Here is a 25,571-nt window from a genome sequence, read left to right on the forward strand (position 1 = left end):
AGGAATACAGATAATTAGATCTCACTGAGGCCCTTAAAAAGGCAAATTTAAAAATTATAAGTTTTCTTTCTTTCCCCTCTGTATCTTATTTACCTTTTCAGGTTTCTCTCGGTTTTTGTGGTTGGATATCAAACTTTCCATTTAGCCCCGGTCTTTTCTGTGCAAATACCTGGAATTCTTCAATTTTGTTGAATGCCCATACTTTCCCTTGGAAATATATAGTCAATTTTGATGGGTAGTTGATCCGTGGTTGCAGGCCCAGCTCTCTTGCCTTTCTGAATATTGTATTCCACGCCTTGCGGTCTTTTAGTGTTGAGGCTGCCAGATCCTGTGTGATCCTGATTGTTGCTCCTTGATATTTGAATTGTTTCTTTCTGGCTTCTTGTCAGATTTTTTCTTTTGCTTGGAAACTCTTGAATTTTGCAATGATGTTTCTTGGTGTTTTCCTTTCTTGATCGAATGCCGCAGGTGTTCTATGAATCCTTTCAATGTCTATATTGCCCTCTTGTTGTAGGACTTCAGGGCAATTTTGCTGAATTATTTCTGTTAGTATAGAGTCCAGGTTTTTATTAATTTCTGGTTTTTCTGGAAGACCAATTATTCTCAAATTGTCTCTTCTAGACCGGTTTTCTTGGTCTGTCACTCTCTCACTGAGATATTTCATGTTTCCTTCTATTTTTTCAGTCTTTTGGCTTTGTTTTATTTGTTCTTGTTGTCTTGAGAGATCATTAGTTTCTACTTGCTCAATTCTAGCCTTTAGGGATTGATTTTCGGCTATAATCTTTTGGTTTTCGGCCATAATCTTCTGGTAATCGGCCATAATCTTTTGGTTTTCGGCCATAATCTTCTTGTTTTCGGCCATAATCTTCTGGTATTCCTTTTCAATCTGGTCATTTCTTGTGTTCAATTTGCTTATCAGTTCATTTGGTTTCTGAGCCTCGCTTTCCAGTTGCAAGATTCTACCTTTTAAGCTGTTATTTTCTTGCCAGATCTCTTCCATTTTCCTCAGAATCTCAGATTTGAACTCTTCCATAGCTTGTGAGGAGTTTTCCTTATTTGGGGAGGGTCTGAATGGTTGTTTTTTCTCCTCCTCTGTTTGCTCGGTTGTCTGGATTTTCTCTGTGTAGAAGCTGTCGAGTGTTAAAGACTTCTTTTTTTTGTTATTATTCTTTCTCTTCTGAATTTCCTGTAACTGATTAGCCATCATTAGCCCAGCAGCTTCTCAGGTTTATCCTCGCTCTCTATGTCTGTCTGAGATCTATTGGCTCCTGAGGTCTGAGTTCTAGTTTTTTCCAAGGTCAAGCCCCCTGGTGGATTCCCTTGCTTGATCCTCTGCAGGGGGTTCCTTTATAAGTCTCAGGGAGCTACTTCCACAGTCGTATACCCGTCTGCACTGGTTCCCCACTTAGGCTTTAGTTCCTGGCTGTGTTTGCCTCCACCCACGCCTCTGCTCAGCCGGCACCCACGCCTCTGCTCAGCGGGCGCGCGCCCAGCGTCCACTCTCTGCTCCTGCGCGCTCAGATTTCGCGTGCGTTCTTGACTTAGTGGGGTCCTAAGTCTTGCTGCTCTCAGGAACAGGTCCCGGAGCTGCCGATGACTCGATGGGTGCCCCAAACTTGCTCTATTTCTTTTTAGCTGGGTTCGGAGCTATAGGTGAGTGTGGAGGGGGTGGGGGTGGGGCGGTTGCTCAGCTCGCGATTGAGTGAGAGCCCTTTTTAGCCTGGAACTGTCTCGATTCCACGTACCTTCCATGCTGTGCCCTGTTGTGGGGTTCCTCCGTTCGTCTGGACTTGTTTTTATGTCCCCTTGAGGAGTTTTGTGTGTTTCGGTCAGGAGAGGTTAAGAGCTGCTTCTTACTCTGCCGCCATCTTAACCCGGAAGTCTCCACTTTGATTTTATTGGCTTAGCAGACAGGATTCTACCCATGTCTGAGGAAGTAATGGCCCAGACCTCTTTGGTTAGTTTATCTGAAACTTTGTAGATGGTATCTTGTTCCAGTACTAATATGCTATGATCATTCAACATCCTATCTAAGCACAAGTTAGGATGATGCTTCATTGATCTTTTAGAGAGATGCAAATAGATCTCACCATCTGGCTCACAATAGATGGTGGCTACTAATTTGCATAGGATGTCTCTCCCTATTAAATTATTGGGACACGATGCTAAAAAATAAGAGACAAAGACAGACAGACAGATGACATGCCGACAGACAGAGAAAGAGACTGAGACTGAGAGAAAGAAAGAGAGGCAGAGAGAAAGACAGAGAAAAAGAAAGACGATGATCCAGAAACTTACCTCTAAGACATAGTCAGAACCTTGGAGTGTGAAGTCCTTGCCATAAAAGTTGAACGAAATATCTCGGAGCATGGATACCAGGTCACATTTTACAAAATACTGTAGACAGAAAGGGTCCCAAAGCCCATGTTAGTTCCAGACATTCTAGACCTCACATGTGCACAGATCAGTAAGGAAGAGCTGAAGTGTCATCTGGGTCCTCTTTCTCAGTGTTAGTCCAGGTTCAGGAGTTTACACAGTCAGAATAGAAAGTAACTTCAGAGATCATTGAGTATAACCTATAATCTGAACAGGGAACTCCTCTGTCTCTATAGGGACAGTGAGATGATAGAATATTGGGTCTGGAGTCAGGAAGACTTCCTGAGTGTGGCCTCAGATACTTACTAGCTCTGTAAACCCAAACAAGTGACTTCATCTTATTAGCCTCAGTTTCTTCATCTGTAAAATGGGTTGGAGAAGGAAATGGCAAAACCACTCCAGTAGCTTTGCTAAGAAAACCCCACATAGGGTCATGAAGATTTGGACAGGACTAATGATGACTAAACAACTGCCTCTATAACAATGGTGTCAAACAGAAAAGTCAGAAATTATTATTATCTATGTTGTATTGCATTTGTATCTATTTTGTTAAACATTTGTTTTCAATATTGGCTAGTTTTGATCTCCAGCATTGCCATCAGGTGATCACTAAATGATCATTCACTTCATTAGGTAATAGGGGATTCATTTTCAGTTGAGGCAGCCCAAAGTGGAATGGCACTTTGGGGCAGCCCTCATTTTTAGGACATTTTTTCAGCCACTGAGCTGAAATATGGCTTGACTATTTCCATTCATTGCTCTTAACAATGGCCCTCTGGGGACAAATACAAAAAAATTGTTATTTCTCTCCTAGTTGATAATCTTTCAAATATATTTATATAATGAATGTTGGAAGGGATGTGGCAAAACTGGGACATTAATGCATTGCTGTTGGAGTTGTGAACTGATCCAATCATTCTGGATGGCAATTTGGAATTATGTTCAAAAAGCACTAAAAGAATTTGATCCAGCTATACCATTGCTGTGTTTGTACCCAAAAGAGATCATATATAAAAAGACAAAAGTATTTATAGCCATACTCTTTGTGGTAGCAAAAAACTGGAAAAGGAGGGTATGCCCTTCAATTGGGGAATGGCTGAACAAATTGTGGTATATGCTGGTGATGGAATACTACTGTGCTCAAAGGAAAAATATACTGGAGGAATTCCATGTGGACTGGAAAGACCTCCAGGAATTGATGCAGAGTGAAAGGAGCAGAGCCAAAAGAACATTGTATACGGAGACTGATACACTGTGGTCAAATCAAACGTAATGGACTTATGTACTAGCAGCAATGAAATAACCCAGGACAATTCTGAGGGATTTATGGAAAAGAATGCTACCCACATTCAGAGAAAGAGCTACAGAAGTAGAAACACAGAAGAAAAACAACTGCTTGAACACATAGCTTGATGTGGACATGATTGGGGATGTAGACTCAAAATGACTATACCAATGTAACTATCAATAATATGTAAATAAGTCTTGATTGACAACACATGTTCAAACCAGTGGAACTGTGTGGTGGCTATGAGGGGAGTTGTTTGGGGGTTTAAAGGGGAAAGTAAGAACATGAATCATGTAACCATGGAAAATTTTTCTAAAAAAAAATTAAAAAAATAAACCCACATAAATCATCAAAAAATCAAATATATATGATTATTTATATTATATATAATATATTTTTATTGCAAATTCCCCCTATTTCAATAGCTGGATATTATAGAGGCAGATTTGACTGTATCTCAAGGAGAATTTTCTAATAGTTGAACTTTTGGTTGTGTTTCAGTTGCATTCAACTCTTCAGGACCTAGTTTGGGGTTTTCTTGGCAAGTACTGGAGTGGTTTGACATTTCCTTCTCCAGTGAATTAGGCAAACAGAAGTTAAGTGACTTGTCCAAGGTCACACAGCTAATAAGTGTCTGAGACTGAATTTGGTTCTGATTCCAGCACTCTATGCATTGCACTACCTCAGTGGTGTCAATAATCAAATTCTGTGGCAATAAATAGAAATGTCTATCTTGTGTAAGGTGGTGAGCTCCCTATCAGTGAAAGTGTTCCAGTGGAAGATGGATGGATACTTGTAAAGAATGCTGTGCAGGGAATATTGGAACCGGATAGAATGAAGACTTCTGAGGGTCTTTCCAACTCTGAAATCTATGATACCCTTTAAGTAATTGTTGCATTTGCAAGGAGTGGGGCAGACTGAAATGGGACAACTGTTTTTGAGATAACCACTTCTGAATCAGCCCCCTGTGGCCCTTTATTCTCTGGGAAGGGAACTTCAGGATCCTTGTTTTTACTCAGCCCTTTTTAGTAACCCCCCACTCTCTTCTTCTTCCCAGAGTTTGGCTTGCTCACCTCTTGCCCATGTTCCTCTACTCCAATTATCTTCATCAGTGCCCCTATGGACTCAGGTGGGCCTGTGATGAAGGATGTTCCTGTGTCCACAACTGCAGCACAACCGGCCTTGCAGGACACCACCTGAGATGTGACAGTCACCCTGGACGGGAAGGTCAGAGACAGAAAGATGGTTCATAGGCCGGCAGGGTCAGCCACTTGCCCCACCCCCCAGAGACTTAGAGCCTCAGATTAGGATCTTGGGGACAGAGAAAAGAACAGATACAATCCACAGATGTGATGCTCCAAATACATGGAAAGGGTGTTTCAGAGAATGTGATATATAGGTGGAAAATAGGTTAGCAGGGGGCCAGTTAGGTAGTTCAGTGGTTTAAGAATAATACCAAGAGATGGGATATGCTGGATTCAAATTTGGCCCCAGACACTTCCTAGCTGTGTGATCCTGAGCAAGTCACTTAACCGAGTTTAACTAGACCTTACTGCTCATCTGCCTAAGAACCAATATACAGTAATGATTATAAGAGAGAAAGTAAACGTTAAAAAAGAAAAGAAAAATAGTTGAGCTGAAACTAGGGAGATTTCCTAGAGGACATTGGGCTAGAACTTCCACATATTAGAGAAGAGGGAGGTGGGTAGAAGTTACCAAGTCTGGTGATTAATGTTTGCAAAGTATTTCTTCATAATTAATTCATGAGGGAGCTATAGGATAGTACTATTATTGCCATTTTACAGATGAGCTAAATGGCACTCAGAGAGCATGACTTATCCAATGCTATATAGCCGATGATTGTCAGATCCAGGATTGAAATCCAGGTCTCCCATTCCAATTCCAGCAGTCTCTTATTTTTATCAAGTGGCCAAGTCCTTGGATTGTTAGGGTCAGTACCTCCCCATTCTCACCTCCCTCCAAACACCTTGGGAATACTCCCTCTGTCTCTTCTTCCTTCTCTCTCATGAACATCCATTTGAATTAATAGTCTATGGTATAGATAACACAAAGGATTCATGGCTAAAAATGGCATCCACAGCCACAGAAGGAACTATTGGACTCTTGATTGCTAATCAAAGCCCCAGCTGCCATATTCTACTTTATTTCCTTCATGAGTTTTGTTTTGTTTTGTACGTGTGATATGTCTTCAGTTCAGACTTGGGGAATTTGGAAATCTATTTTTGATAAAAGCACTGGGATAACCTTTATCAGACTATTTACCACCTTGGAGAGGAAGGGAAGAAAGAGAAAATCTGAGTCCTAAAATGTCAGATAACAATTGTCAAAAATTATTTCTCCATGTAACTGAAAAAGAAAGAAAAGAAAAGAAAACAGAAAACCTGTCCCCTCACCAATAGTTTATGGCAGGGGCAGCTGGGTGGCTCAGTGGTTTGAGAACCAGGCCTGGAGTCAGGAGGACTTGAGTTCAAATTTGGCCTCAGATACTTCTTAGTTGTATGACCCTGGGACATCCACTTAACCCTGCTTATCTAGCCCTTGCCTTTTTGTCTTAGAGTTGTTTCTAAGAAAGTAAGCATTTAAAATAGTCCATAGCAGTGGTCCCTAGTGAAGGATATTAATGTCATTCATTAGAAGTCATTCTAGAGATATCTGAATGTAGAGAAGTGGGTGACAAAAACTCTCAGGGTTGGCCAATGTTAGATGTGTCTGGATTTCAGGGTGAGTTAGAAGGTGGAATAAAATTAGAACCATTGGCAATTCCTCACCCTTGCATCTGGATCTGCCAGAAGTCTCGAAGGCTGGTGTTGATGTAGTGAAAGGTCCCTTGGTAATATTTAGGGTCACTTCCTCCGAGTATCAGCTCTCCAGCTTTCAGCCCTGAACTCCTGGAAGTCAGATAATAGTCTTTTCACTCTGAGGTCTAAGAATTCAAGGTCAAGGGGAAACAGGGTCAGGAGGAAATTAGGAGAGTGATTTGGAGAACAGGGACTGGGCCATAGGAGATAGGAGGCAGTAGACAGTGTGAGAGAGCAAAACCAGGGTATGAGCATTCTTCTCCTTTCCTGGGTCTCATAGCTGGGACCTCATGGGCCCTTCATGCTTTGAATCTACATCCTGCTACATCCCTGAATAAGGAGCTCCTCTCTAGGCCCCCAACAAGTGGTCATTGAGCCTTCCCTTGAAAGACCCCATGATGGGAGAATTCATTTGCTCCCAAATCAGTCCTTGCCATTATTGGACAGCTCTAATTTTTCCAGGCCGGGTCAATCCAACCTGACCCAGCAGTGATTGCAGCAATTAGTAGAGAGGAGGAGGGATGGGGATGTGCAAATGAGCTCTATGAAAATAAGATGCAAATTGGAACCCATTCTCTTTCTTTAGGCACTTTCAGTCAGGCCAAAGTCCCAAAGAGTGGGACTTGGCACCTGGGAAAAGATTCTGAGAAAGATGAGAGGAAGGTAAGGGTAGGAATGAACGGGATTGTGATCAAAGGGGATGGGGGTGGGGAGGTTTGTGCAGAGAAAATCAGCAGTCAGTCTCCAATGAGCCTCCTTGGGGCCTCTCTGGATTGGTAGAGTGTGTGATGTTGTATCATGCTACAAAGGATGCTCATGGACAGGGAAGTTGGAGCCATGTTGGGATGGACTTGTATCCTCACTTGGATTTCCTGTAAAGAGACAGGGAAGAATTGATGGAATTATTTGGCCACTCCCATCTCCCATCCCTTTCATACTTAGCATTTCATTTGATCCCCAGGGTATCCCTAGCAGTGTTTTAACCAGGCTTAGATGTGGGAGGTCCTGAATTCAAATGTGACCTTAAGACATTTCTTATCTGTGACCACCAGCAAGTCACTACCTCCCATTACTTAGCCCTTACTGCTCTTCTACCTTAGAACCAATGCACAGTATTGATTTGAAGATGGAAGGTGAGGATTAAAAACTAAACAAAAGAAAACAACATTGTATCTCACAGACTTCAGCACACATCTCAATAGCTAGTGCTCCCAAGTTTGGAGTAATAGACATTTAGAAATTAAATGAGTAGGTGTGTGCATGTGTATGTTATATGCCTGCTGCCAGACATAGAGGCCACAGTAGACTCACTCCTCTTCTCTGCATCTCAACTCTCAGTATTCAGCCTCTTTCTTACTTTGTTTGAAAAGTGATCTATTATGGTAGAAGGGGATATTCCCACCTCATGTGGAGATCACAACCTCCAACTCATCCATGTCCCATTCAACTGTGTTCCATGGACACTTGTGGGGAGTTCTCAGGGGATCCTTCCTTGTCTTTCCTCTCAATCTGCAGAACTCGCATGGAAACTGATGGAATTTTCATTCATTATCAAGTAATGCCCTATTTCACCCAGATGGTAATTTGGGCCTCTCTTTGGCAGGGTTTTTATGAAGCATCAGATATTGTAGGATTATTTTGACACTTAGGAGGCTCTGTGATCTCATCAATGTGGGGGCTCTCTCCAATTACACAGAATGAATCCCAAATGGATCCCAAATCCAACAATCTCACTTTGGTTCCCACCCTCTCATGAACCAGCAGATGTCTCCCTGAAGGACTGGGGGCCTTCTGCTAGATCATGGGACCTTGAGTAAATACCAAGCAAGTCCAATGCCTGCCTCTCAATCTAAGACATGCACTTGGTCACAGAAGATAACACCTTCTAGTAGAACATTGTGTTCATCTCTCCCTATGTTGTTGAATTCTTTTTTTTTTTTTTGCAGGGGGTAAAGAGAGTGCTAAAGAGCCATGATTTAATTGATCTAGGGAACTCTGAGAGAAGGGAGAGAGATCTTTTTATCAATGTGTGGGAAGCCAATAAAAGAATAGATATAGATCTAAGACTCCTCTTTTGACCCCTTTTGTGATCCTTATGATTTCTTTTGAAAAATATTGTGGCCTTATTGAAAAGCTTTAAGTTCCTAGCAAACCTATATTTAAGAGGTTAACACTTTTTCCCTTTGGCCAGGAATGCAGCTGTCTGGTACAGCCAAGGACAAAACCTTAGCAGGGGCAATTCAACCCTGAGAAAATATTCCCCGACTCAGCTTTCTGATAAGAACCCAGTCAAAATTCAGCCTTGGCCTTGTTCTATTCTGAAGCCAATGAGACCTTTTGTGTTTTTGATATGACATAATTTGTAACTTCTGCGCATCTGCAAAGTTTGGGGGGAGTTCTTTTGTGTGAAATGAGTCTTGAAATATATATAATAAACTCCATGCTCCTGGAGACAGAGCTGGAAGCATGAGCTAAAGGATCTTTATGTCCTTATTTCTTATCAACTAAGCTGTCTTTATCAGGTTATCTGGAGATGATAAATAGATCTAGAGATCAGTGCAGATTGGCAATTGACCTGTTGCTTACAATCTTGGGCATTACCTCATATCACTCTCTTGAAGATGAAAATGACTTGTTTAGTCAAGGAATAGGAGGCAAAAAGGAGACTTAAACTCTAGTCTTGCTGACTTAGAAGCCAACACCATTATCCACTCGACTATGTTACCTTTAACACATATATAGAGAGAGATGACAAAGAATCACAACATTTCCCCTGCCTAGAATGTCTTTTCCATTCATACCTCTTCCATATATACAGGAACCATTGGTCTTGGGGCGGGAAGTTCTGGATTTTAATCCTGACTTTGAGTAAAAAAAGGTAACAAGGTATATTGGAAAGAAGAATGGATTTTCTTTTTTTTTCTTTTCTCTGCTTTTCTCTTCTTTTTTTTTTCTTTTCACCCTTCCCTTCCCACTTAGAATCAATATTGTGTATTGTTTTCAATACAGAATAGCGCTAAGGGCTAGGAAATGGGGGTTATATGACTTGCCCAAGTTCACCCAGCTAGGAAATGTGAGGCCAAAAAGACTGGATTTTTCAATCAGAAGACATGAGTGCAAATCCCAGATCTTCTACTCAATTTTGTGACCTTGGGAAAATCCATGAGGCAGAATAGGAAGAACCATACACTTGGAGTTAGAGGAGAACTGGGTCTGGCTACTTCCCATGAGACTAAATAGCAACAAGGAACAGTGAAAAAATATATAATTTGGAGTTAGAGATTCTCAGTTTGAGTCCTGGCTCTGCCCCTTACTTAACCTGTGTGATCTCATATAAGTTAGTGAATAAACACATTCTTTTTTTAATATTTGTCATCACAAATGTTCAGTCTTAAACTATGTATCCTAACTTTTGGCCTCAGTTTCTTCATCTGTAAAATGAAGGGGTTGGACTCAATGACCACTCAGTTTCCTTCCACCTCTAAATTTATGAATCTATTAGCCTATCATCTCATGATAGCTGTATGAGCAGTGACAGGTCATAGTTACCCTCTCTTAAATTCAACATTCTTATTTGTAAATAGGGTAAGGATAAATAACCACTGTCTCACTGAGTTGTGAATATCCCAGAAAACATCATCTTGTCAGCATAAATTATCAGCTTAAATGTGTTTCCATAGCACTTTATAGTTCCAAATCACTTCTCACACAAAAACAATAACAAGGTACTTTCTTACTCTGGGCCTCAATCTCCTCATGTGTAAAATGAAGCAATTGGACTAGATCAAAGTATTATTAACCATATTTTGGTGACCTGGGACCATTTCATCAATGTGATATAGTCCAATGTCCCCTTTTCAGAATAATGTTTTTGAATAATTGAAGGAAATGCTAAATTTACATTTTTCCCATCCAAATTCATGAATCCCTTGAAATCTATCCACAGAATCTATAAGGATTTGTGGACTCCAAGATAAGAACCCCTGAACTATATCAGCTAAGTTCTTTCCAGTTCTAGATTTTACAATACTGATTGGCTTCATCTATATGAATTTCATGTAATTATGAAATTATGATTATAATATTTTGTAACATTATAAAACAAAGACAATAATCATGCCCTGCCTATGTCACAATAATCATAGCAAATGCAATAGAAAAGTATAAAATGTTTTATAACATACAAAGTTTAGCCAAATGTTAGATTACATATACCTCTGTGAATACACAAAACAATGCTTTCCAAAGCCAAATAAAAATAATTTTCCCATGATATCTGAATTGGGCTATGGGACTCCCTCCCAGTAACATGGATTAAGGGTTCAACTGTTTCTCTGAGGCACCCTAGACTTCACAGAGCTTTTGGAAGTGAGTCCTCCTGCCATTCTTCCTCCTGCAGAAGGCAGTCATGGGCACCATTCCCTTCCTTCCCTCCTCCCCAGGGTGTGGAATCCCACCCCAGAAGAGCAGCCTCACCTGCTGTAGTAGATAGAGAAGACATCTTCCTCCAGCACCCTTTGGGCCATTATGTTGTCAAAGACAGGAGTGATTCTGTTTATTGCCTGCTCAGGGTAGCCCAGCCCCAGGACTCCATCAAACTCAGTCAGTCCAAAGGGTATCAGGGACAGTGCTGTGGACTCCCAAAAAAACTGAGTCACCTTGATTCCACCAATCTGTGGGTTTAAGAAGCTGGAGGAGAAAGCTGTCAAACAAGGCATATTGCCCTAACAGCCTGACCTGGTGCTGACCCTAGCTAGGCCACAACAAATCAGGATACTGGTCCATTACTTGGGATTTGGAGGAATTAGGGAGGAAAAAGAAGAAAAATAGGTAGTTTGAAGATAGATTCAGAATGCAGTCTTTTTTAAGTGCTTTTTAAAGTTTGGTATGGAAAGATAGAGTAGTTTTGGCTTTTGCTGCTCCTAAGCTGCCATCTTGACTCTGCTCCCCAAATTTAGAATTCAAAGGAAATCATTGAGGTTATCTAAACCATACCCTTCATTTTATAGATGAGGAAACTGAGGCACAGAAGATTAAATGATTTGCCCAAAGTCCCACAGTAAGCATCAGAGTCAAGATTGGAGCTTTGCTCTACCCTAATTGTCTCTGGCTATGGCCAACACTCCCCTTACTCCATGAGTTGGGTTGCATGACAACCTACCCCTTCACCACTCCTTATGTGGCCCCTGGGCTCCAGGCTGCCTTCTTATCCTCTTCCAGGATGCCCTTCTATTCATCAAAACCTGATTTCACCTAGACCAGGGATTCTGAAAGTGGGTGCCACCGCCCTCTGGTGGGTGCTGCAGCAATCTGGTAGAGCGGTGATGGCCACAGATGTATTTGGGGTCAGTGAATAACTGTAAGGGGGCATTGATAGTATGTGACAGGGGGCACTAAGTAATATTTTTTCTGGAAAGGGAGCCAAAAAAGTTTGGGAACCACTGACTTAGATAAAATTATGAATGGAGTTCTGGGAGGGATAGCCTAAGTTGTCCTGGTCCTTCTCCCTCAGGAATGACATGACCTAAAGTTGACCCAACAGATCAGAACCTGGAGGAACACTGGGAAGAGAGGAGCACATTGGACTCTGGGCCAAACTGGAATAAGTTGGATCATTTTGTCTTTCACTTCCTTCCCTACCTTTAGCTCCTTCTTCTCCCAATGACATCCCTAATACCTCCCTTCCACTCCCACAGATTCCCACCCAGCCACAGTCCCAAGGTATTGGTCCAAGCTTCAGATTGTACCCTACCCCCCAGCCCCCAATGTCTCTCTTCCAAAATAAACTATTTTCAGGTGATTCATTTCCCAGGATCTTTTCTCTCAGCTGAGAGCCAATAGGATGCTGCATGGATTCATAGAGTAAATCCTTCCTTACCACTAATTGGCCTGTGATATATCCTCTAAGCCAGTTATGGGCAAACTACAGCCCACAGGCCAGATGTGGCCCCCTGAAATGTTATCCAGCTGCAGGACGTTATTCCTAATCTGACTAATACAATGAGTAGAATACAATACAATGAAACTTCCAAAGAGTTCCCTTAGAAACAGACTGACAGATGGACATTTCCTTTCCTTTAGCCCCCTCTTTAAAAAGTTTGCCCATCACTGCTAAGCTAATATAACACCCAAGCCCAGTCACAATGCTAGTGCCCTCTCTTAAGGAGATGAGGATAGAGGACTTTGAGAAAGAGGGAAGAGATGGATAGAAGAGAGATTTGTGATTTTCTCACACCATATCACAGGAGGAAAAGAACAAGGAATGGACTAGAATCACTAAGTATTTTACCCTTAAGTGAATCACATGCAAATTACACACAAAATACCATACAAATAACGCAGATTTTCTTTCTGAGGCAGTAGTTGAACCACCTTCTAGGATAGGTATGTGGGCTGTATTACTGCTCCCTAGTGACCAAAGGGAAGTAGCAGAACTCCTTTGTCTCCCAGGCTTCCTCTCTTCTCAGAGTAGGCTGACATCTATTCCCTCTCCTTAGCCTTCCCCATCTCCCACAAGGATTCCTCCAAGATCCTAAATTTTGGGAAATTGGTAAAGGGAGCATTATTTCCTATGGGAGGGACTCACACTCAGTATATCCTGGCTCAGGAGGCCCTCGACCCAGCCGTATACAGATGGGATGAGGAATTCCGACCCATTCATTTTGTAAGTAGAGGATTTTGAGGCATCATATCGATTATGAAACTCTGGGAAGGAAGCAAAGACCCAGGTGTTAGAGGAGGAAACCAGGCAGGGCAGTAAAGGCAGGAATGCACTGAGGTCAGAAAGAGATTGGGCTCCCTTCTCTGTCACTAACAAGTGACCTCCTCTGTCCAGAAAGGGGCCAACAGATGCTCTCTAACATCCTGCTAACAGTCTATGATTCTGTAATCTGGTGTCACTGGCTGGAAGGGGAGGTGGGCAGGGTTAAAAGTTTTAGGAATGTGCCTTGTTGAGTGACTCTGGGCAAGTCATTTAGCCCAATTTGCTTAGCCTTTGGCTTTCTGTCTTAGAGTTGTTACTGAGACAGAAAGTTAGGATTAGGAAAAAAATAAAGGATGTGCTAAAGGCATCATGGTTGAAAAGAAAGAGTCCAAAGCGAGGAAGACTTGGCTTTAACACAGATTGTCTTGGTGACCCTTGACAAGTCCCATACTGTCTCTGTGCTTAGCTAAAACCCCAAGTCACAGAGAAGGTGCCTACATGTACTTGTTGAAGATGTTTCTTCACCTGGGAGTACCTATCTCAGTGAAATTCCAGGTCAGTCTTTATCCCTCAATAAAACCTTTAAAAATGTAAAAAATGACTGATATCTGCTATGTGCTCCCCCACTCTATCAGGCCCTTAACTAGGTTTCAGTTTTTGTTGTTGTTTTTTCACATACTGCAACCCAAAGCCTGCTGCAAACGGCAGGAAGGGTGACTATCATTTGGGACATAAACCCTGACATCACTCCCGTTAGCAGCACAGAGATTCTGGGATAGTAGAGCTCATTCTGGGTACTTCCTGGGTGGACCTGGATACTTGGGCTCCTCTAGCCTGTCATCTGTTAGCTTCCTATTTTAACCAAAGCAGTTAGCTGGTGTTTACATATTGCTGAAGGTTGAATGGACTCTCAGCTTATGCCTAAGCCCCACTCGCCTTACCCTAGGTAAGCCTCTGTTCTCTGGTTAGGATTCCTCCTCAGCTTTGTTCCATCATTTAAGTGAATCAGCTTGAAGTCTCTAGTCTTGGGGTGGGGAAATACTTGTTGATTGACAGATTGTCAGAGATAGGGGCTAAGGACCTGTGACAGATACTAAAATGATCTTTTTGGAGATATAATTGCTAGGATTCATGAGAGCTCCTTGAATGGAGATTAAAAGCCAAGGATGGAGCAAGTCTAAGTGGCAGTGAGAGAGAGCTAAGGGACAGAGATGGCAATTCAATGTATGGAATTAGAGGGACCTAGTCCTTGGCAGGGTTATTAAAAGCCATGGGGCTTCCTAGCTGTGTGACCTTGGGAAAGTCACTTAACCCCCATTACCTAGCCCTTACCTCTCTTCTGCCTTGGAACCATTACACAATATTGGTTCTAAAAGGGAAGGCAAGTGTTTAAAAAAGCCATAGGCCTTGAATGATGAGAATAGATGCTACAAGCATGGAGACTTGAGACAATGTAAGGGCAGGAGTGAGGAGAGGCTTAGGAATTCAGTCTTGTCCCAATCTGAGGAAGAGCTAGATGTGTCCTTTGGGTGGCCAGGATCTCAATGCTTCTTCAGGGGATCAGATTTTATTTCATATTCACTCCTTTTCTTATTATCATTTATCTTTTCTGGCTGAAAGAACAAGAAGCTGAGAGTGAGGACTCCAGGGTTCTGTTTATAGTTTGGATCATTCTGGGCTTTTGTTTCCACTATTTAGAAAGTGAGGATTATCCCTACCCCTATTGAAAGGATAGATAGGTGGATAAGAGAGTAGGAGGAGAAATGACTTAGATTTAGAATGGTTTGAGGCCAAGCACGAATTTCAAACTTCAAATCAGGGAGCCTGGACCTTGGTGCCCAGGGGCTACGATCTTACCACATGCTTTCCTGGGTGTACTACATTTGCTGGAGGATACCCAAAAGTCAGAAGAGCCAGTGTCAAAAATGACTTTGAAGGTTTGGGGTGGGCTGCCAATACTGATCTCACCATAATAGTGTTTCTGTAGGCATAAAAAAGGAGAGATGAGCTGAGGGCAAATCTCCTTACTCCCTTGGACTTTAGTTTTCTCATCTTTAAAATGAGCAGATTAAACGGAATGATCTCTTAAGGGATCTTCAAGTTCTGAGATGCAGAATAGTGTACTAGAAGGTGTGAGGGACTAGCTGGTTTTTCAATAAAAGCATTATCTATAAAATGGGGATGATACCTTCTTGAACCACATACCTCTAGTATAAAGTACTGCAAAGACATGAATTATTGTTATTATTCTTACTTTTCTTTTACACAGCAAATATGTCTTAAAGTGTTTTTTCTTTGACCTAGAAGCTCTGAATGTTGGTTATAACATTCTTAGAAGTATTCATTTGGGGGTTTCTTTCAAAAAGTGACCAGTGAGTTTCCATTCTGGCTGCTCATTCTAAGTACTCTGCTTACTTTCTCTTAAGATTTCTTGAAATATATCTAGGCTCTTTTTTAAATGTGTTCTATAGGTAGTCAAATGTTTTTTTCTTATTTTTTTTCTCCTTGATCCATTTTCCAGTTTAGTCATTTTTGCTATGAGATACCTTAGATTTTCTTCTATTTTTAAAACTCATTTAGCATTGTTTTACTGTTGTCTCACAGAATCACTGGCCTCTATTTGGTCCAGTCAAATTTTCAAGGAGTTTGTTGCTTGGGCAAACTTTTGCATCCCTTTTGCCTTGCCTTAATCCCCTATTCCAATTCTTTCCCATTCATAGCTCTTATTTCTTTTCCAATTTTTTCCTCTACTGCTTTGGCTTGACAGATATAAACATTAAAGATAAACTATTAAAAACCCTTGTTTCATATCTTCTAGAAATTCTAATTGAATTTGTGCCCTGTGGAGCTGTGGGGAGGAAGGGGAAAGGATTAGTAGTGGAGGGCTTACATCCACAAAATTGTAGAGACCAAGAGACAATATGTCATCAATGGAGTTCTTTTCTGTGGTCTGTGTCCCATATTCCATATTGAACTTCCCCAAGGGCTTTCCCCTTGTCTTAATGTTCTCTTTGACTGAGATCATTTTCTTGAGGGGAATCCTGACAAGGAATAGAGGAAAGACAAGATAAGCATATTAGAATTCCCCAGGTCCCCTACTCAATCCCTTCAGATTATTTCACTCATTCCCTTGCCCTCCAATTAAGAATGCCCCAACCTCTCAGACCAGGCAGTAGAGAGCTGGGGCTATTTCTAAGATGGTCAGAGAAATTCTAGGACAGAGGTATCATGAGTAGTTTTACTTGAACCAGATTAAAATGTAATTGTGAAATGTTTAACAAAATAAATAAAAACATAATGAAACATCTAGAAGTTTTATAATTCTCCAAATCAATATGTGTCAGAGAGGGATCCATTTCTAGTGGAGTTTGACACCACTGGTCTAAAAGCTTCCTTGGCTCCTCTTGCTCAAGGACTTTTTCTTTTATTCAACCTTAATTCCTCCAGCTTATTTCCTACATTTAGATGAAAACTGCAATGTCTCAACCTCCCCCCTCCACACACATATACACCCCTGCCTTTTCTTCACAAGGTAATGAAATATAACTCTTCCATATATCATGATAGAGCTAGAGTGGCTACTAGGCTGAGTGCTGTAGACATTTGGGGCCAGCTAGAACTTCTTTCTTTTTTTTAGCATTTGAAAATTTCTTTTTTTTTTAAGATTTATTTTATTTTCTTAGAAAAATTTTCCATGGTTACATTATTCATGTTTTTACTTTCCCCCTCAGCCCCCTTCACATACCCCCATATCTAAGGCACATTTCCACTGGTTTGAACATGTGTCATCAATCAAGACTTATTTACATATTATTGATAGTTGCATTGGTGTGGTCATTTCGAGTCTACATCCCCAATCATGTTCTCATCAACCCATGTGTTCAAGCAGTTGTTTTTCTTCTGTGTTTCCACTCCTATAGTTCTTCCTCTGAATGTGGGTAGTGTTCTTTTCAATAAATCCCTCAGAATTGTCCTGGGTCATTACATTGCTGCTAGTACAGAAGTCCATTACATTCAATTTTACCAGTGTTTCAGTCTTTGTGTACAGTGTTCTTCTGGTTCTGCTCCTTTCACTCCGCATCAATTCCTGGAGGTCTTTCCAGTTCACATGGAATTCCTCCAGTTTATTATTCCTTTGAGCACAATAGTATTCCATTACCAGCATATGCCACAATTTGTTCAGTCATTCCCCAATTGAAGGGCATACTCTTGTTTTCCAGTTTTTTGCCACCACAAAAAGTGTAGCTATACACTTTTTGTACAGGTCTTTTTATCTATGATCTCTTTCAAGTACAAACCTAGCAATGCTATAGCTGGATCAAAGGGCAGGCAGTCCTTTAGTGCTCTTTGGGCATAGTTCCAAATTGCCATCCAGAATGGTTGGATCAGTTCACAACTACACCAGCAGTGCATTAATGTCCCAATTTTGCCACATCCCCTCCAACATTCATTACTCTCCCCTACTGTCCTTTTCGCCTATCTGCTAGGTGTGAGGTGGTACCTCATTGTTGTTTCAATTTGCATTTCTCTATTTATTAGAGATTTAGAACACCTTCTCATGTGCTTCTTGATAGTTTTGATTTCTTTATTTGAAAATTGCCTATTCATGTCCCTTACCAATTTATCAATTGGGGATAGGCTTGATTTTTTTATTTATACTGATTTAACTCCTTGTATATTTGAGTAATTAGACCCCTGTCACAGTTTTTTGTTATAAAAATTTTCCCTAGTTTGTTTTTTCTGTTCTGATTCTGGTTGCATTATTTTTGTTTGTACAAAACCTTTTTAATTTAATATAATCAAAATTATTTATTTTACATTTTGTAATTGTTTCTAACTCTTGCTTGGTTTTAAAATATTCCCTTTCCCATAGATCTGACAAGGCTACTATTCTGTGTTCACTTAATTTACTTATAGTTTCCTTCTTTATATTCAAATCATTCACCCATTCTGAATTTATCTTGGTGTAGGGTGTGAGATATTGATCTAAACCTAATCTCTCCCATATTGTTTTCCAATTTTCTCAACAGTTTTTGTAAAATAGTGGATTTTTGTCGCAAAAGTTGGGCTCTTTGGGTTTATCATACACTGTCTTACTGATGTCACTTACCCTAAGTCTATTCCACTGATCCTCCCTTCTGCCTGTTAGCCAGTACCATATTGTTTTGATGACCACTGCTTTATAGTATAGTTTAATGGCTGGTACTGCTAGGCCACCTTCTTTCACATTTTTTTTCATTATTTCCCTTGATATTCTTGATCTTTTGTTATTCCAAATCAAATTTGTTATAGTTTTTTCTATTTCAGTAAAGAAGTTTTTTGGTAGCTTGATAGGTATGGCGCTAAATAGGTAAATTAATTTGGGTAGAATTGTCATTTTTATTATGTTAGCTTGTCCTACCCATGAGCAATCAATGACTTTCCAATTGTTTAGATCCAGTTTTATTTGTTTGGAAAGTGTTTTGTAGTTGTTTTCATAAAATTGCTGTGTTTGTTTTGGTAGGTAGATTCCTAAGTATTTTATATTGTCTAGGGTGATTTTGAATGGTGTTTCTCTTTCTACTTCTTGCTGCTGTGATGTGTTGGAAATATATCCATCATATCATCTGCAAAAAGTGATAGCTTAGTCTCCTAATTGCCTATTTTAATACCTTCAATTTCTTTTTCTTCTCCAATTGCTACTGCTAGTGTTTCTAGTACAATGTTAAATAATAGAGGTGATAATGGGCACCTTATTTCACACCTGATGTTGTTGTGAAGGCTTCTAATTTTTCCCAATTGCACATGATGCTTGTTAATGGTTTTAGATATATACTGTTTATTATTTTTAGGAATGGTCCTTCTATTCCTATACTTTCTAGTGTTTTCAATAGCAATGGATGTTGTATTTTGTCAAAGGCTTTTTCAATATCTATTGAGATAATCATGTGGTTTTTCTTGGTTTGCTTGTTGATATGGTCAATTATGTGAATGGTTTTCCTTATGTTGAACCATCCTTGCATTTCTGGTATAATTCCCACCTGATCATAATGAATAACCATCACGATCACTTGCTGGCATCTTTTTGCTAGTATTCTGTTTAAGATTTTTGCATCTATATTCATTAAGGAGATTGGTCTGTAGTTTTCTTTCTCTGTTTTTGATGTACCTGGCTTTGGGATGAGTACCATATTTGTATCATAAAAGGAGTTTGGTAGAACTCCTTCTTTGTTTATTAGGTCAAATGGTTTGTATAGTATTGGAATTAGTTGTTCTTTGAAGGTTTGATAGAATTCATTTGTGAATCCATCTGGTCTTGGGGATTTTTTCTTTTGGAGTTCTTTGATGGCTTATTCAATTTCTTTTTCTGATATGGGATTATTTAAGTATTCTATTTCTTCTACTGTTAATCTAGCAATTGATTTCCAGCTAGAACTTCTAGTGGATAGAGTGCTAGACTTTAAGTCAGGAAGATTCAAACTTAAAGCCTGCCATAGACACTTTGTGATCCTGGGAAAGTCATTTAACCTCTTCTTGTCCATACAATGGGGACAATAACAGTATATATTTCACAAAGTTGTGCGAATTAAGTCAAATAACATAGCAAAAGTACTTTGAAATCTTTTTTTTTAATAAAAAACTCTCATCTTCTGTCTTAGAATCAAAACTGACACATTAAAATGGGTGTTTAGGAAACAAGATGATGGAGGTGTCTTGTGAGGAAGAGCCAGCAGTCCTATTGCTGAGACCCCTGAAGGATTTTTGCCCATCTTTCTCCACCTCAGTGTTGCTGCCCTGACTGCTATACTCAAGCCAAGATGCATCCTTGATGAACAAGGAGAGCTCTAACTCAAGGGGTATTGGAGGCCATCCAGCCCAGCCTAACTGAGGTTAGAAGACTTGCCCAAGGTCACATCAGAGGTGAGATTCAAACCCTCTTTCTACTGTACCAGTCACATTAGCAATTGTCCCTGGGCCACCCCTCCTCCAGGAGCATGATGCAAGAACTTATCTCTGTCCTAAGTTTTATTATTATGGGCTTTCCTCTTTCCCAGGACAGTCTTCCTGTTTGAACATGATCCTTATTGCTGAATGCTCCCAAATTGGCATCCTAACCCCAAATACCCTCAACTCAAATATAGTCACACAGGGATGTGTTGGAAATGACTAACAACTGGCTCTCCAGGGGAGGAATGTGCAGAAGGCACCATTTTAAGCTTAATCTGCATTATTAACCTTTTTTCTATCACTTTCTTAGGTTTAGACATCAACAAAATAAGAAATCAAGGTCTGATTTGTAGTTTTACCAATTTCAGAGGTGTAGATGCTACCCTTGAAAATTAACCATTAGCTCTAAGGAGCCTGCATGATTTACTCATGTCATTTCCTTTACCTAGAATTCAGCATGCTCCTTCCTTTTCTCTGCCTTCTGAAAGTCTGCCTAGCTTTCAAGGGTCTGCCACTTTCTGATTCTTCTCTGAAGCCTTTTCCCAGACCATTTTTCTTCCCAGTGTTCTCTCCTTCCTTTAAATGCCTGCCGAATTTCCTGTCTGTACCACATCATAGATTGCTAGATGGCACTCTGAATAGAGTTGTCAACTCTGGAGTCAGGAGCACTTGAGTTCAAATCCAACCTCAGACACTCAATAGTTTTGTGACCCTGGGCAAGGCACGTTACTGTGTTTGTCTGAGTTTCATCATTTGTTAAATATGCTAAAGAAGGAAATGGTCAAATGCTCTAGTATCTCTGCCTTTCAGGAAAACCCCAAATAAAACCACAAAGGGCAGAACATGAGTGAAACAATATAATGACAACTGCATAATATAATACTTAAGTCAATGAATGACAGCTTCAGTTCCACCTTTTCCATGAAACTTTCCCAAACCACACCCCCTCAAGTTAGCTTCTCATTTGTACAATCTTCTGAAAGTATTGTGGTCTTTCCTTTTCTGCTTTCACTCCTCGCCTTGAATTATAATTTAAAAGTTCATTATACTGAAGGGCTAGTTGGGGCAGCCCAGTGAATAAATTCAGGCTTGAAGATAGCAGGTCCAGGGTTAAATCTAACTTCAGATACTCCCTTCTCTGTGACCTTGGGCAAGTCACTTAAACACAACTGCCTAGCCCTTACCACTCTTTGGTTTTGCAATTGATACTTGGTATTGATTCTAAGATGGAAGAAATGTTTTTTTTTCCAAAAGTGAGGTGAGCAGAGTCAGGAGAACATTAATAACAGCAATAAGTTGTAATGATCAACTATGAATGACTTGGCATCAATACTAAGAGTAAGGTAAGGTTGCTTTTTTTTAATTAATTTAGTAAAGGGCTAACCTCACTCCCTGGCTGAATGTCAACTCCTTGAAGGTTGTAGCCATTTTATTTTCATTTTTCTTTCTACAGCATCGAACACAATGTTAGCACAATTCTGTTTATCTCTTCTCCTAGATAGTCTCTCTTCTCTAGCTTTTCATGTCACTACTCTTTCTGGGTCTTCTCCTGCCTGACCTCTCTCAAAGAGTCCTCCATTTTCTGGAGTCATACAGCCATTATTGGTAAAAGCTCTCATGACCTCTACTTCAATAGCCTTCTGGATGATCCCCTTGCCTCAAATCTCTCTCCCCTCCATTTTTTCACCACCCAACTGCCAATGTGATTTTCCAAAAGCATGCCACCCTTCCAGTCCTTTTGGACTCTTTGTGACTCCATTTTAGGTTTTCTTGGCAAATATACTGGAGTGGCTTACCATTTCCTTCTCCAGCCTATTTGATAGATGACTGAATTCAGTCAAACAAGGTTAAGTGACTTGCCCAGAGCCACCGACCCAGTATGTGTCAGAACATAGATTTCAGCTTACGTAGAAGAGTCTTCCTGATTCCAAGTTCAGTTCTCTGTCTACTGTGCCACTGAACTGCCCTTCATGTCACCCTCTCTACTAAATAAACTCTAGAAAGGCTTACAGTTACATCCACAATAAAATTTTGTCAAATTTATTTTTAACATATAATATGCTATTTTTGATTTATTATAAATATACATTAATGATAAAAAATCCTCATTGAAGAGAAACAAATCCCCATATTAGTATGGCCAAAAGCCTGTGTCTCATTTTCCCCTTCCTTTCATCCCCTCTTCCCCAAGAAGGCAGGTCATATGATACAGGTTATGAATATATTGTCATTTAATACATATTGCTCTGTTCTTCATGTTGTCAAACAAAACACATAGTGCTTACACTAGAGAAATAAATGAAATATTAATTCCTCTGCTTGACTTTCAAAGTCTTTCCTGACCTGGCCCCTCCCCATCTTTCAAGCCTTCCCATTTATCACCTCCATACTCTCTATGATTTAGTGACACTTGTCTTCTCTGTGACCCTCAGACAAGATAATCCATCTCTGGACCCCATGTCTTGAATTGGCTGTTCTCTTATGCCTAGAAAATTTCCCTACCTCCCCTTTACTTTTTGGCTTCTGCCTACTTATGAAAACAAGTTTGCCTTGTACAGCTCAGGCTCATGGATATTAAGACATCCATAGTTGAGCATTGATACTTTTTAGCCTCCTGCTAGAATGGTCCTATTCGGGGCAAGTCTTCAACTTCCCTGCTTCTCATTCCTATTGTTCTGCTTTCCATGTTTCACTCTTTATTACACATTTTTAAAATTTATTAAAAAAAACTTATCTTCTGCCTTAATACTTAGTACTAAGTATTGGTTCCAAGGCAGAGGAATGGTTAGGGCTAGTCAGTGGGGGTTAAGTGACTCACCCAGGGTCACACAGCTAGGATGTCACTTGGACCAAATTTGAGCCCAGGTCCTCCTGACTCTAGGTCTGGCTTTCTATCCACTGTACTACCTAGCTACCCAACTCCTGCATTACTTCTTCAAGATTCAACACAAATCCTACCTTCTACAAAATGCCTTTAACAATCTCCTCTGTCAGTGGCTTTCCAAGGAAATAATTTTCCATCCACATTGTCTGCATACACTCTCTATGGCTTATATAAATAGCTATTTGTTTGCATGTCATCTCCTCATTATGTGAACTACATTCTTCACTCAGAGGAGACCTTTCTTTCTAACTCTCCAGCTCAGCACAGTGCCTGGTACACAGTAGCTGCTAAATAAATGTTTATTGATTGTGCAATTGAATTGCATCTGAAAATAGCTCCTAGTTGATTGACAGAAGCTACAATTCTGATCATTGTGGCTGAAGGACTGATTGAAGGCTGGTAGTACTCTGTCTCTCCAAATGTCTCTATCTCCCCAAATGGCTTTCTCCTTCCAAATGGCCCCCTCTCCCCAAATCCCCACCTTCTTCCTTGTGGGAATTGGCCACACAAGAATTACAAAGCCTGATTTTGTCAGTTTTGCAGGTAAGAATGCTGTAAAACTGTACTAGGGTACTGTGGAGGAAATTAGTTATTCTTTATGGGTCTCAGTTTCCCCATCTGTAAGAGGAAGTCATTACAGGTTTTTGAGAGAAGAGGAAAGTTGACATAGTCAACAGGTACCCCTAGAACAATTTTTCTCTGCTTATAATCAATAGCCTTAAGTACTTGCTGCACCTTCTATTAGCTTACTGCCCTGTTGCCTATACCTAGACAGAGAACCCCTTGCCCCTGCTTATTGATCCACAGATGTTGCTTTCCTCATGATGATCATGTGGAAATCCCTCTCCTCCCAAAGGTTCTTTGTCACATTATTTCACCAGCTGTTAGTCAGCTCAGACTCCCTTTAACCCTCTTCCTCTTGGTCTTGGTATTACCTATGTAAGCCATCACTGGGCAGACTGAAGAAGCAGGTGATCCAGGCTACCAGAAGGAGCTCCCAGCGATCCATCCTGGCCTATCTGTCTGCCTGGCATGGGATTGAGGTTGCTTGTTCTTTTCTAAGGTCCATTTGCCTTTATATACTACTGAATTCTAGTTGGGATCCACCTCTCCTCTGATTTATAGCCTGGAAGGACAGGAGTAATAAATCCCCAGATGAGGGCTAACCCTTGGTACAGAGCCTTGTTTCATCTGTTTCTAGTCAGACAATAGGGGAAAAGAGAGGAAAGGTTGGGGATGGGAATGTCAGCAGGTCTATAAATATATCACACTGGTTACACGGCCTGTCCTGGGTTCCATGCTGTAGGTGACCTCAAGAATAAGATGGGAAAACAAACCCTCAGTGTGTCCAGGAGAGAATTAAGGCAGAATACAGGTTTCTGAATTGTCAGGTCTAGGCTCCCTCTCACAGCCCACAGCCCTTGAGGTTTTCTCATCATTGTTCAGTGACCACAGAAGTATTATCAATTTTTATCATCACAAATATGTTGTATAACTTTACTAGGTTACTCTGGAGGAAATTCATCATACTCTATGGATCTTAATTTCCCCATCTATAATGTAGAGGAAACCTTCCAGGCTCAATACTGATTTTTCTGGGCAATACCAAGTTCTGGGTGAAAGAGAAAAGGGAAACTTTTGGGTTTTCAGCCTCCCAATTCTGTTCCCTTCTCCCCCTATAGATGGCTTCTCCCTCTCATTCCCTCCAGGAGATATTCCTTCTCTATGAAAGCCAACAGTATTTCATTTATAGGTGCACCCAAAATTGTGCTGCCTTCTGTCTTTTGACAATATCAGGATTAATATTAAACCCTTCCTCATCCTTCTTATCAAAAGAGTTTGACTTTACTCAGAAAATTGAGGTTGAGGCAGTTAGGTATCACAGTCGATAAAGGATTAGGCCTAGAGTTGGAAAGACCTGGGATCAAACCTGATCTCAGATAGTTCCTAGATTTGTGACCCGGGGCAAGACACTTATCCCCCATTGCCTAGCCCTGAGTATTCTAAAACAGAGAGTAAAGGTTAAAAAAAAAAACAAGGAAAAGAGAGGTCTTCTATTGTGAGCTTCTTTATCCCATTCTTATTCAGACTCTTTCAACAACATCTTTCATTCTCTCCTGCTTTGCTCTGGCCCCAGAGTAAGGGGTGGTCCTTCTCCTGGGCAAGACTATCCCCTCTACTTGTGCCTTCAGGCCATTCCCTCCTTGCATGAAGCCCTCAAAGCTTATGATGTTCGAACAGTATGCATGAGTTCTGGAACCCTGCACAGCAGGTGACAAAAGGATGGTAATTCCACTCAAATTCTCCTCTGTGACTCTTTTCTCACTAACATTCCCTTTTATTGGAATTATTGTAATCAATATCTCTATCTAGTCCTAGGAACATATAGAGGAACATCATAGGCCATTACTAGAACCCTCACAAGCCTCCTAAAAACTCCTAGGAAAAGCCACACCTTTATATATTATAATACAGAAATTCCCCTAGAAGTCACTTCACAACAAACCAGCAATAGTGAGTTAAAGATTTTAAAACCCTAACTTAGGCCTTTCACTCTCATACACAGGTGCCTGC

The 25,571-nt window shown here is 40.5% G+C and overlaps 1 protein-coding gene across 1 annotated transcript in view; it reads right to left on the reverse strand.

The window, feature by feature from the left end:
- Positions 1-24,006, reverse strand: part of LOC123245962 (renin-like) — a 48,023-nt gene extending 24,017 nt beyond the window's left edge. Inside the window, exons 1-8 of the mRNA XM_044674930.1 lie at positions 23,933-24,006; positions 16,077-16,227; positions 15,044-15,167; positions 13,070-13,188; positions 10,960-11,156; positions 6,454-6,573; positions 4,738-4,879; positions 2,299-2,397 (exon numbers count right to left, since the gene is read on the reverse strand). Coding sequence (XP_044530865.1) covers positions 2,299-2,397; positions 4,738-4,879; positions 6,454-6,573; positions 10,960-11,156; positions 13,070-13,188; positions 15,044-15,167; positions 16,077-16,227; positions 23,933-24,006 — 1,026 coding nt within the window. The remainder of the gene's footprint in view (positions 1-2,298; positions 2,398-4,737; positions 4,880-6,453; positions 6,574-10,959; positions 11,157-13,069; positions 13,189-15,043; positions 15,168-16,076; positions 16,228-23,932) is intronic.
- Between the last annotated feature and the right edge of the window lie 1,565 nt (positions 24,007-25,571).

This window comes from Gracilinanus agilis, chromosome 4 (assembly GCF_016433145.1).
Source record: "Gracilinanus agilis isolate LMUSP501 chromosome 4, AgileGrace, whole genome shotgun sequence".
NCBI classification, from domain to species: Eukaryota; Metazoa; Chordata; class Mammalia; order Didelphimorphia; family Didelphidae; genus Gracilinanus; species Gracilinanus agilis.